Raw genomic sequence first — 14,046 nt, forward strand, 5'->3', positions numbered from 1 at the left:
TATCAGTTTGAAAAATAGTCCTTTTAAAAAAATACAAAATTGTGAAATTTTAATAAAGCTTTTTTGGATTTACAGGCAGCAAGAATGGGTGAATCAACAAAGGGAAGACATTGAAAGGCAAAGAAAGCTCCTGGCCAAGCGAAAGCCTCCAACTACAAATAATTCTCAGGCACCATCTGCCAATTCTGAACCCAAGCAGAGGAAAAATAAAGCTGTGAATGGGGCAGAAAATGATCCCTTTGTTAGACCCAATTTACCACAGCTGTAAGTTTAACATTTCAATCAGTCTTTTACATAAATTCTCAGATATTGTCTGTGTGAGTTTCYATTCAAATAACAGCATAAAAAGACRCTCAGTATATTCAGCAGATATCTTCTCACTGAGGACTTGCTGATGTTAGGGGAATTTTCACCGCTGCCTATGAAGATGCCGTACAATTGCCCAATTTATTTTTGGTAAAGTCACCAGAAAAAGGCTAGTTCTGTGTTTATGCAGTGTTCCTTCTATTCTCCTAATCTAGGGAAGTCTTTATTTTAGTTTTACTCTTGTAATGTCATTGATGTCTGWGGATCTATTCTTGATCTATATTGGTTCAGGAACCTCTTTAGAGAGAAATCACTTCATTTTTCATGTTACAGTCTTTAGCTGACATGAAAATATTTTTTTCAACCTTTAGGATTTGAAGACGTTTATCTACAAACGCAGGGAAAATATCTTTTTTTATTTCTAAATATAGATCCTGAGAGCAACTGTCAGGAGTTGCTGATCCCGTTTTGCTTATTGAGAATGTAAAAATCTTCTGTCATATAAACATAATAATTGAGCGCCATCAAAGAGCTTTCCATTTTCCACGTGACATTTTTTCTTGCAGACAGAAATGGTACCATTCAGGGCAGAGACAGGTGTGTTCTCGATAGTTGAATTTGAGTATTATAAAAAATTGCTACTCCCAGTTATTGCCCTTGATGCTAAGAGGCTGCAGCTGATGGTGTATCTGTGCCTAGTCAGTTTAAATAAAAAGTAAACAGATAAGTTTAAAAAGACTGACTAATTAATTTGTTCTGTTTGTTGAAGTAGGCTAAGTATGACCCACGTAGTCGACTATCATTTTTCCCTTGCGTATGTAGTAATTTATACCTGGGTATATGTGGACGTCACTTTATACATGACTAGTTTGATCTACAAAATGCATCCTTTGGTACCATCAGTTTGAAGACGGCTGCATACATTTTATATAAAGCATCATTCTTCAAGTTCACATTGTGAATTTGGCTGTGACAAAAATAGGAAAACAGGGTAGTAAGACTGGCCATTTTAAACAAGTCTTAAATAGTGTTACAGGTAGAGAGCTGAAGAGTCATCACTCTGATTTCTTAGTAATACTTAGTGCCTATGTTTCATCTTCTTAAAACATAATTAAAATTCTTAATAGCAGGGAAGAGGACTCCATCATGTTAAAAATACCTTTTTGTTTGAATGTTTTTAAAACCTCATGCTATTAAAAATAAAAAGTAATGGAAAGACTTGGAAAAGTGTAGAACTTTTAATTTGCTTCTCATTTTGATAGCACATTATTTTTCTATATGCGTAAATCACTTTTCTTACATAATCTGTGTTTTTATATGAATCTCTCTATTCCATAATAAGAGGGATTTTTTTAAGTTGATACTAAAATTGAAAATTATTAGCATAGAGATCCAAGATGCAAGATTTGCATAATGCTTGAGTTAACATGGCTCTAGCCAATTCTTAGTTTGAAAATAATCAAAAAAAAAAAAAAAACACACTTTGCCTTGAACATTTACCATACCAATGAGATACTAGTATTTTTATGGTTACACTGAGCTGATACTTTTGTTCCAGATTGTATGTGGGACATGAGAGTTTTTATAGTGTTACCTTCCTAATTTATTTTTAAAATCTCTTTGAAATACACAAACCAGAATGATTCTTTTTGAGAATGTGTTCCCCAGGTGACAGTAGGTGATGTTTATTTCCATGATTTGACAATGCATAACTTTGTATTCACTGTAAAACAGAAATAAACATAAATATTGAAGTAAYGGCTGTAGGAAGTTTAGAATTCCTATTTCTTTTTTTTGTTCAGAGGAGCTCTCTGTATGGCTTTTATTACTCATCATCAGCATGCAAATTATTTTTGAAAGAATAATTTTGAAAACCTAACAATTATTCCTATTTAATATTATTTATTAGTATAYCTGACCAGTGCCTTTGTGTCTATTCATGTTAAATTTTGATAATCTTATTGCTATTTTAGGAGATGGTAAAGCATACATTTGGAAAACAATACTGAAGATATGTTCCAGTTAGTATGTAGGACAAGGTGAATTCCTGATAAAGCTTTTTAAGTTTCTGGTGTTACAGTTTTATATAATTTTCAAATGACTATAATTTCGAATTCACATTTAAATTGACTTAACCAGTTACATGTTAAATGGCACATGAACATGCTTACTGGTTACGTAATTGCCAGAGAGCAATCATAAGTGCACTTCTGTATGTGATACTAGTGCATACTTAAACTTTTACTGAATCAAAACTAGTTTGCCTTCAAGAATCCTAATTTGTTTCTAGACTGTTTCTGTATACTGTAAGTTTATAAATTTTGTTTCAGACCTTTGGGAAGGGATCACAGATCCCTGGGATCACAGACTCTTTAAGCCCCGTTATACCTTTCTGTCTTTAATTGAAAAGGTTTTTTAAAAAATACTGTATTTGTGATTTATAATTTTTTGTGATATATTTATTGTCTCCTCTCGTCTTCCCAGTACAGAACTAAATACATGTTTTTGTATACCTAAGCAACTATTAATTGTGCTTTTCCATTTAAGAGTTCATTTGTCATCTATTGTATGTGATTTTCTGCTATTACGTTAGGCTTATTGCTATTCCTCTGTTACTTTGAAAGTAGCAATCTTAATTAGTATAGGCAAATAGAAGAAGTTCTGTTTATATGTGGCTAGAGGGGGAATGCAGAGTTGCTGAGATTAATGAGCTAAGCCAGTAGTAAATCAGTGCAGCGTACATGTAAATGATTTAGTTCTTAAAATAATGAACTTTTTTAGTTTAACAGTTGTTAGCAACAAGTATCTCTATTRCTGCACTATTTGGTTTTAGAAAATAGCTTTAACTGCATGTGTGATGAGAYGAAGTAATCTATAGCTTTATAACAAGCAATATTATGGAAACCAATTCTGAAAACAGTGTTTAACTGTTTGGAAACCMATTGAAGGTGTTGCCTGAGGTATTCTTGATACATATTCTTCTAGTGTAGTTGAATATGCTATGTCCTCTGAGATCCTCTGAGATAAAAGCAAAAATTTTACTRAAGTTAACAGCACAGAAGTGACCATCAGTCAGTGTTCTCCGAGTGAACGGTGGTGCTGGTGTTTAAATAKATTTATTAGATGAATCTAAACACTATCTTGGCATGGGCAACTGCAAGAGATCACTTTTCTACTGAACAAACTCATTTTATTAATCTTACATGAAAGGAGTGAATAAATTGAAATGTATTTAAGGGAAAAACCTTTACTTGAAATTGATGTAGACTTCTTAGCCATGGAAAAATATTTCAAAATCTGTTCCAAATTCTTTGGTGACTTTAGAGATCGTGTGCGCAATGATTGRCCTCACTTTTTCAAAGCAATTCCTATTTCATTAGACAATTTCTAGAAAGAGGATTTTATTTAGTTTAGGTAGTATAGCTCTTCTTCTCCAGTTTCAGCTACTTTGGTTGTATTAAATTCCCAGTTGTTTCTTCCTTTTTTTCCCCCAGTTGCTCCACAAGACTCTGCATGCATCCTTGTGCCTGAATATAATTTAAAATGGGATAGAGAGAGCTGGCAGAGTTTGCTAATGTTGCAGAACAAATGCATCATTTGGAGGGAGCGTTCCGTTCTGTATGGAACAAATAAAAATATTTTGAGAAACTTTTTCAGACTGCAGTGCCAACAATGTGTCTGGGCYTTCCCGGACGAGTAGAGACGGCTCCTTTCCCGAGGCGTTCTCTTTCTAAGGCAAGCTTGGAAACAATGGCAGTGAGACGTGGCGGAAGATCGCATGGAAAACTTGAATCAGAGCATTTGAGGCTGTTTGACCGTTCGGTGTTTGCCCCTCTTTGCAGAAATACTAGCAACTTGAATGAGAATAAATTGGGACCAAGGAAGGAGCACTTCGAAAGTCATAACCAACAAACTTGTTCAGTTTCTCTAAGATATGACCACAAAGTATTGCCCATGTGTATTGTTGTCTTTGGGCATGGCAGCGTTCGCTTGTGCATATCCAGCCGTGCTTTCTCCATTGGGAAAAGGTGGGGGTAAAGATTGGTGTGAAAATAGCAGGCCTAATGGTCATGACAACTGAGAAATGCATTGCCGTTTTGTTTTGGGTTTGTGTGGTGATGGATTTTTTTTGTTTTTTTTTTTTCCTGCTCTGTACCCACTAGTTCATATGCTTTGATTAACCACCCCCCTCCTGCCAAAAAAAAAAAAAAAAAGTTTTGTCTAAACTTCGGTGAGGTGGTCAGTTAGGTCTATCCATGCATACTGTGTCAAAGCTTTTGAAATTTTGTTATGAAAACACTATTAACATGCTGGTGGGCTCATCTTGTTAGTAAAAGAAGTGTTTAAATCAGGGATAGCCAGCCTTTGTGGCTGGCCAGGGTGTCTAGTTTCTCGCAGTGACGAGTGAAGGTTGCACACCGTGGCCCTGCACTTCACAGAGAAATTATACTGCGTGCCCAGAGCGTGTCCAGTGCTTTCTTTGTAGTTTCTGAGATTTATTGCATGTGCATGATAGTTCATTTGGATGTAGAGTTAAACGCAGTGTTATTGCACCAATAATAAGTGGCCAAGACCATGGTCAGGATCAGGCTACTTTTATCAGAGCAACACAGGCAACCTGTTCCCAGCTACCCTCTTGCCCAAACGCTCCTTGGATTAGCCTCAAGCCTGACTGTCTGGCTTCAAATTCGTTTAGTGGGTGGTGGCAGCCCGTTTGTGGCTGGCATCCCTCCCACGCGCTCCTCAGCCTTTCTGCCTCCTCGCGCGTTTCTCAGGTGGCGGAGGAGCAACTCCACGCGCTCGAAGCTGCGCCTTCCCGGCGACCGCCGCTCAGAGGCGAGGCCGGCAGCCGAGGGGCGGCGAGCAGCCCTGCAGGACGTTGGCCGCGCTGGTAGAGCGCCGCCGGCCTTTTGTTGTGCTGTTCCTTGTTGTACGCTGTTTGAACAACGTAYGCGTAAATTGTGGTGTATTTATAGAGGAAAAGTAGTAAACGCCTGCTTTTTAAGGAAGTAAATGTTTCCAAATAGGAGGGAATAAAGCTTTTTGTAAACAAATTAAGAAAATGGAAGTAGCTGTGTCTGTGTGTGGTTCGGTGCGTTGTGTGTCTGCCTTCAAGACGCGATGGTCAGTAACGACAGTGTCAAGCTGCTTTGAATCGTGGAGTTAGATTGGTAAGGAAAGAGAATGAAGGAAAACAGTCACTCACTGGGATATAGCATGGAAATATGGAAAGAGTGACTTTGAATCTCAGTGTTTGCAATGTGATGTTTAACTGGTCTTGTGCTCTGTGCTCATCAGGACTGTTCAAGAGCCTTTTGGAAGGCAGTGCTTGTTAGAGTCAGCTGCGCACTTTGTCGTAGTTCTCTGCATGGATAGCTGAGGTTATTACAAAAAAAAAAACAGGTTTCCATATTATGTTAGCTTTCCAGGAGATGTATGGTTTCAGGGCTGTGTTCAGTGAAAATTTTGGAAGGTCTCATATTACAAACTCTGTATTTTCAGTGCATTTTACCTGTGGCTCATCTTTGCTAAGCCCCCTAGAGATTCTTCTCCCTGGCAGGCTGAGAAAAGCCAAGTTTACTGTCTGTTTTTCTGGAAATAGATGCACAAACTTATAATTTATACTGCAAACAAGAATCTGGGAAAAATATTTAACTTCAYCCACATTGGCATGGATTCTTTACCTTTTTGATTGAGAATTTAATCCCTGTTAGAGTAGCTTGCTCTTTGAGTAGACTTACTGAAAAATGTCAGAGCTGCTGCTGTGAATGGTCTGGGTTTTCTTKGATTGGTCTGGCAGATGCATTAGAGCAAGACACCCCACTTCACATTTGCATTAACTTTTCTTTTAAGATGTAGCGTAAATTGTCTATACCCAGGGGAGGTTCTCTCAAGAGAATGATGCAGTATTTAGTCCCAAGATTTGATACCAGGGACCTTTTTGCCTCTCAGTTTTTTGTGCCTGTTGCCTTTAGTATACTTGTGGATTTTGTGACTGGAATACAAGACTGCTTTTCATTCCAGTACGGAAAAAGATGCAAGGCAGTTTTGCATGATGCTTCTTAAAAGAAAGGATTGCTTCCTTCTGAAATTTCCACAAGGATGTGGTCATGGCTGGTTTTTGTTACCTGATTTTGAGTGTTTTCTGTATGTCATAGACCAGAAGGTTGATGAAATAACAAGTGTCTTGGGAAGCTGTAACAGGTTTTTGGAAATTCAGATGCTGTGATCGAAAAAGAACCCAGCAATGTCATTAATATTCATGGAAAGTATCTGGTTGACTCAATCTTCTGGCCAAGTCAGAGAAAAGGCAGTGAAATTCATCGTTTCTGCAGTCAGGAATGGGAAAGGGCCTGTGAAAGCTCCACTAAGTTTCATCCTGAAAAGATGCGCTCTTTTATTAGCAACTTTTGAGAGCTAATAAAGTACATAGGGTTTAAATTTTGAAAACTAAGACATTGTTCATCCACCTTTAAAAGAGAGATTAGAAGTCTTACAAATGATTCAATTTCTGCAAACTTTATGAAAGTTGGTATCTGGCATAAGAGATGACTAGTGTCTTTCATCTTTGGGGTGAACTACTGGTGATTCCTAAGACACTCCTTAAACTTGCAATAAAGGGTATGAATTGCCTTCGAAGCACTTTGCATAACTTACCTTGCTGGGACAGCTGGTAATTGAAGCCAGTAAAATACAGACTTTGTAAAAATGTGCTATGCTGTTACTTTTAGCTTTGCATCATGCAAGAAATAATAGATCTAGACAAAACAGTAAAACGTGTGCACCATGCAGCCTTAGTTTTTTTCACCATTTTAGTGTATTTTTAGGGATTTGTGTGAGTGTTTTCAAGAAGACTGTAATCCTTCCTTCCTTTCCACGCCCCCAGCCCCTCACTCTCCCCCCCCCATCCTTTCTCTGGTGGTTTTTAAGAGGTTCATTTCTGTATTTTCTGTTTGTCATATGTTTATTGACCCCAGTCAGTTTGTGCATTTCTTCATTACTAGTCCATATAAACAGTATGGATGCTTGGGGTCATAATTCCCTTTCTGTCCTGGGAGGTTTTCAGACAGTGAGAGACCCTGGAATTAATTATAACCCAGAGCCTTGTTTCAAAGAAAGATAGAAAGAGAAAAAGCAAAATAGTTGTGTGTCCAAAACTGAGTTTATGGTCTCATGCAAAGTATAGTGTGTAAATAAACTCAAAATGTGTAGGTTTGCACTTTTTTTTCTTAGTTGCAGATCAAGAATTTGATGTTACTGATCTTGTCCAGTTAATCTCTCATTCTCCGTCTCTTGGTGCACTTAGTGATGCATTCAGGAACAAACTAGTGGAGCATCGTCAGCTAAAATACTGAGATGATGGGTTGATTTAAGAGACAAGCAAATAATCTAACGGGCTATCGGAAAGAACAGAAACAGTCCAGTGGGAGAAGCAGTTAATGTTCCAGAATGCCAGACAGAGGCCTTCTATAAATAAGTTCTGACCCTGAAATTAAAAACTGGGATGTTCAGATGTTTTTTGTGGTTGTAAATCATGAACATAGKATGCAATATTTACTATACTATTTAAATACGAAGGCTTTTGTTTACCATTATAGCAAAGCTATAATTATGTTTTTTTTTTTTCAGTTTGACTCTAGCAGAATATCATGAACAGGAAGAAATATTCAAACTTCGATTAGGACATCTCAAAAAGGTATGTATATGGTCTTTTATTCTAAGGTGCCTTGTTTTGTCTCTGACATGCCCCAAACTGTAAAAAACAGTGTTATCAAAGTAAAGAGAGAGCTTTTGTTAGAGCTATCTGATTACAAAACGTAACAAAAGTAGTATACAATTTTGTACCTAATAGTTAATTTTCTTTCTTTTGATGCAATTTGACGTAAACTTTGGGAGTACAGGAATGTAGTAGTGAAGCCAACTCTGTACTGATTCACTGAATCCTTGTAACAGTGATACTGCTCTTAGGTTATTGACTAAAAGTTGACTCTATAAACTTGAAAGATAGTGGTGGTTTTAGTGCTGCGTTGTCGTTAATACTCTGCTTCATATGCGATTATTATATGTTATTAGTCATAATGTGTATTGCCCCACTTCCAAAAGCTCCTCAGATGAGGCAACTGGAACACGAGGAGGTCACGTTCTACAAAATGCTCGCTGCTTTCCATCGTGTGGCCTAGGCTCACCTTTGTCCTTCCTGTGGAATTGAATTGTTTAGAAATAAGATATATTATACTTCTCAGTTTGGGTAGAAGTCTCACACTCTTACTGCATCAGAGTAGAGTGGCTTTAATGAGGATTGTTTTACACAAACTAAACAGCATTTGTTCTTTCTCTCTTCCTGTCTGTGTCTGTTTCTTGAACTGGCATGTTTCAAGATGACAAATTCCTGTTGTTATTGATTTATGTCAGCATATGTTCTGATTGGGATACTTAGGGTGTTTTGACAGAAGGATATAGGAAACAGAACATAATAGCTGGTTTCACACAATTTTATGTGCAGAAGAAACAGTACAGTGGGGTTAATACACTGTGCTGGAAATTCCTTAGTCATGGTGCAAAAAACTTCGCACTTATTTATCCTATCCTGGAGAGAATATTTTTTTTAACAACAGATTATAAAGCAGAAGTAAAATTTGAATTAGTGTCTGAAAACTGAATATCTCCTGGATATTCTTATTGTTCAATTTCTTTGAAGTACTCATAATAAGAAAATTTTCTGGTTATGTTTCTCATTAAAAAAAGGAAATGTCTAAGGGATTGAGACTAACCTCAGATCTTGCCTTTTTATGAATCTTTATGGATTTCTTCCTAATTGGGTAAATATCTAAGGATGCATTAGTTTGGGGAATTACAAATACTATGAATTGAAAAAAATCAATTCATAATTGTCATTCTTCCTTTGCTTTCGTTTAGTTTCAACACTTTAACTGCTGTTTCAAACAAAAACTAGAATACGCTTGATTTGAAAACACAGTTCTTTATTAATGGAAAAAATAGCTGAAGATAACAACAGTTATAAGGAGGTAGGAAAAAATGGTATTATCAGCAAAGTATACTAGGGCTATGTGAGTCCCAAGCACCACCACTGCTGCTCTTGTTTCATGGCTGAAGAAGCGAAGCCAAACTTGGTATTTGCTTTTCTTACGTTAGCTTTTGACTTTAAAGAAAAATCCAGTTCACAGAATATTGCTTTTTTGAATGAATACCATGTTTTGATGCTATACAGTATCCATTTCAGTCATCAGTTGCATGTAACTGCATATAGCAAGGGAGAAACATTTTGATTAAAAATTTTCTTAATTTTATGGAATTCTTTTAAATTATTTTTTGCTCTCAGATATTTTACTCCAGTCTTTGACTTTTGAAAAAATCCAGCCATGCTTTTTCCTTACGGCCATCACCCTAATAAATCTTAAGTGTTGCATGTTCAAGCAAAGTGTTTGTGGAATCACTTGTGAAAAGGGAGTGACAGTTGAAGCAGGCAGAAATACATCAGTAAGTGTGAAAGAAAATACCACTAAATTGTAAATCTAAGTGAAACACTAGCAGTGCTACATATTTAGTAGGCAGATGTTTTATCTTCTGAGCAGTAGTTCTTGAGATGGTCATCAAAACAGGTCATTGCATTCTTTCCCTTTAAATGTTGTGAGAGTCTATTTCTAGCCGGTTCTCCTCAAATATACAAGTCACCTATTGTAAATCCTACTATCATAAACCAAACTGGGCCTGTTGAGATCAGTAGTACTATTTTTAAAGAATATAACAAGGAATTACTAGAATCTGTGATAGGGATGTATAAACTTTTTGGCACTGGTGAGGTAGGCTGTGTAGGAGTAGATCTTTGTTGTTAATGCTTTAGAAATAGCATCTGCTTCATATGAAATTGTTATGAAAGTGCTTGACTTTTTCCATGCTTTAACATGTTTGAAGTCTAATGGAAATTTCAAGTGACATCTGAAGGAAGATGTTATAAAGCTGTTTAATACTCAAATTTGATTTTCACCTTGAGCGTCATTGCTATAGTACTCTGTTTAAGAAGGAACTTACTTGACTAAATGCTAGAGGGAAGCCAAATGCTATTTTATGATGTCTGAATATATTGAAAAGTAGTAATAAAAATACATACTTGCATTTTAATTCTTACATGTGGTACAGATATTGTCCTTAACTAGCAAAAGTGATTTTGTTACCTTTACATTTCTGTATTTCTGTGCTAAYGTTTCTCTGCTGGCTATATTTATTTCTCTTTCCTTCTGTATATGCTGTTTTGCTGTCTACTTCTCTTTCTTTTCACTCTCAAAATGCTTTCCTGGTGCTCTCTTATTTTTGGTGCCCTGTACATGCTGCCACCACCAGTTCTCTTTTCCTTCTGCTCCCCAGGAAATTCTTTTCCAGCTAGCAGCTTTGGTCCTGGAGAGAGGCTCTTGTTTTCTCACTTCCTTTTATATCACAGTGACCTGAGGCAGCTAAGCTGGTTCATTCTTGCTTAAAGGTATTCACAGCCTGAGCGTCCTAAATAACAGCTGGAAACAATGCAACCAGCCAGTTCTCTTTGGACTAACATTGGCCTGTGAACCACATCTTGAGAACCACTGAATTGCATAATATATGAACAAAAAAGCCCAAAAGAAGCATAACTGATTTTTTTTTTTTTTTTTTGGTCAGCCTTTTGGAAGAACATAGACAATTGTGTGTGTATAAGTGTGTGGCCTTCTTGGCATAGAGCAGAAGGGCTAGAAATCTTTAAAGAGAACTTATGGGTTATGAGGAACTGCATATCATTTCAGGATATTTAACTGAGAACTGCAAGGATGAATCTATATATGAAAAAGGAACTTATCATTTTTGTTCTATATACACAATGTTAATATGTATTAGGAAGAATAAATGGTCCGCATAGCTTTGCTAGCAGTTTAATGCTAACTAGTGCAGCTTTTAAATTACTAGAGATTTGATGCTATTTTTCTGAATGAAGGTTCATCTAACTGGGGGAGGTTTTTTGTTGCTCTTTTTCCTTAGCTTGTCATAGGGAGGAATTCAGAATATCCACTGAAATTCTCTGGTTTGAGTTCTTAAACTTGTTGGAAATGTGCTCATTTAATGTGTGGTGTAAATGATATAAATATATTTTGTTTCAGGGTGTAGTTTTATGATACACAGTATTTGGAAGTACCAACTTAAGGCAATTTTTCTGCCCATCTTCTGTTTTCTGACTCCAACGCTTTATACCATGACTTATTGCCCTCTGTTTTAGCAGTACCACCAGATTGTACAATCACAATATAAACTGGATCAGAGAGCTGGATTTGAACTGATTCCAATGTTCTCAAATATGTAGCATAAAGATGAGATAATTTTAAGTGCTTAGATTATTTAAGGAGTGTGTGCATACTTGACATACTGCTTTTAAAATTGCTCTTGAAATCTTAGGTAACACACATTCTGCATTTGTAATTTTGATAAGATATAAATAGAAAAATCTTTTGAAGTTAGCTTCGTTTTGATGTTTTATATCAACACCTAAAGAACACTTCTATTACAATGATGTATTCTTTTTTTTGTTTGCACTTTCACCTCAAAATGTTTTAAGCATCTTTCCTTAATTTGTTGGTTTGTACAAAATCTATAACTGCACATATCTCAGTCTTTTCTTCATTGTACATCAATTTCAGACCGCTTCCCAGATAATCTCTCTCCTTGGCTGAGGTACAAAACCCAGCTGCTTCTCATTTCCAATAGCATCCCTACAGTGCAGAACAAAACTGTGAACATCCCATTACCTGTGTGTTCATGAACAGAAAGGTTCCTTGAAACAGGCTTTTGCCTTATCTCTCTGATTTTTTCAGACTTTAAGAGAAAAGCACTGCCTTTCTCTAGTTCCRTAGTTTTTTAATGTAATGTTCCTCCATCACCACTAGTATTGATGCAGGGGTAAAAATATCCTTTTCAAACAGGGAGTAAATGAGCTTTTTATAGTTCATTCTTTTCATTTGCAGGAGGAAGCTGAAATACAAGCAGAACTTGAACGTTTGGAAAGAGTTAGAAATCTTCACATAAGAGAACTGAAAAGAATAAATAATGAAGACAATTCACAGTAAGAGACTTACTATCTTAATTTTGCATGTCTGCATTTAAAACAATGCTTTAAAAACACATTTTGTCTTCAAGAGATAGGCTGGTTGGTAAATTTTTCTTTGATTCTCTTTGCTTATGTATATATTTTAAAGTTCTTGTCTTATTTTAAGTACAGACTTACCTAAATTTAAAAATRATGACTTACTGAATTTAATATTTTTATCGAGTATGCCAGAAAGAAGTTAAATATAGATAAGATGCGCATGAACACACACATACATACACACACATGCAGAACTGATAATGCAGGAGAGCTGAAACTTGCTAGGCCATGTTACTAGATTAAAAAATATTTGTTAGGAAGCCTAACACAAGCACTTACCTGACAATAATACATTGAATACATAAGAAAACAGTGGGGAGGTTTTATGTAGCAGGAGCAATTTTATGGTGCTGTAAAATTAGTTTTGGTTTTATTACACTGTAATTTACATTTACCACAAGTATCCAAAAGGAAAAATGCAAAYGCAAAGTCTTCTGTGTTATGGTAAATCTTACTCTCTACCTGAACTTAAACAGTAATATATCATAATATTAAATTGGCATTTAAAATTAGCTATAATTCTATAGATTCCAAAGTAATAATTACGTAACTAATAAAATTAGTCTGTTTTCTGTGATGGAGAGTATGGGTTTGAATGCCAGTTTCACCAGCACCTTAAACTGGCTCTGTTGCTTGAAAGAAACTGACTCTGCCTGGGCCTGACTGCTTGATTATGCCCGTGCATTGTTCCTTTGCACATGCCAGCCATGGCATTTCCCTAGTGAACAGATGCTGGAAGTCAATCCAAGTTAAATTTCACCAGTTAGACTCTTCTTTATGTTGTTGTTTTTGTTTTTTTCCTCCTGGGTTTTGATCTTTATTAAAAAAAAAACTAATATTGTGTCATTGTTTTGGACATGAAAAATAGTGGGTGCTCATGCTTGCTATTCAGTGGCAGGATATTTTCTTTTAAGCAGACAAAAGTGCTACAGCAAATGAACAAGCAGTTCTTTGCAGGTTAAATGATAACTTTTTTTTTATCTTAATTGTTTGAATTAAGAAAAAATGAACGGGATTTTTCAACAAGAAGTAATAAATGCCACATTTAAAAATGACAGGCTTTGACTGTCCCCCAGGGCTCAGTACTGGCTCCCATCCTGTTCAACTTTTTCATCAATGACCTGGATGAGGGGACAGAGTGCCTCCTCAGCAAGTTTGCTGACAATACTAAGGTGGGAGGAGTGGCTGACACACCTGAGGGCTGTACTGCCATGCAGAGAGACCTGGACAGGCTGCAGAGCTGGGTGGAGAGGAACCTCATGAGGTTCAGCAAGGGCAAGTGCAGAGTCCTGCACCTAGGGAGAAATAACCCCAGGCACCAGAACAGGCTGGAGGCTGACTTTCTGGAGAGCAGCTCTGCAGAGAAGGACCTGGGAGTGCTAGTGGATGACAGGTTGACCATGAGCCAGCGGTGTGCTCTTGTGGCTAAGAAAACCGATGGTCTCCTGGGGTGCATTAGGAAGAGTGTTGCCAGCAGGTCGAGGGAGGTGATCCTGCCCCTCTGCTCAGCCCTGGTGAGGCCTCATCTCGAGCACTGCGTCCAGTTCTGGKCTCCCCAG

At 36.9% G+C, this 14,046-nt stretch overlaps 1 protein-coding gene across 2 annotated transcripts in view; it reads left to right on the forward strand.

The window, feature by feature from the left end:
- The window catches only part of TLK1 (tousled like kinase 1), a 49,274-nt gene that overhangs the window by 20,446 nt on the left and 14,782 nt on the right, over window positions 1–14,046 (forward strand). For both annotated transcript variants that reach the window (XM_085323159.1, XM_085323166.1), the window contains exons 10-12: window positions 76–264; window positions 7,936–8,002; window positions 12,306–12,403. In XM_085323159.1, coding sequence (XP_085179285.1) covers window positions 76–264; window positions 7,936–8,002; window positions 12,306–12,403 — 354 coding nt within the window. The remainder of the gene's footprint in view (window positions 1–75; window positions 265–7,935; window positions 8,003–12,305; window positions 12,404–14,046) is intronic.

This window comes from Rhea americana, unplaced genomic scaffold (genome assembly GCF_003343005.1).
Source record: "Rhea americana isolate MKP2758 unplaced genomic scaffold, rheAme1 scaffold_12, whole genome shotgun sequence".
Taxonomy (NCBI): Eukaryota; Metazoa; Chordata; class Aves; order Rheiformes; family Rheidae; genus Rhea; species Rhea americana.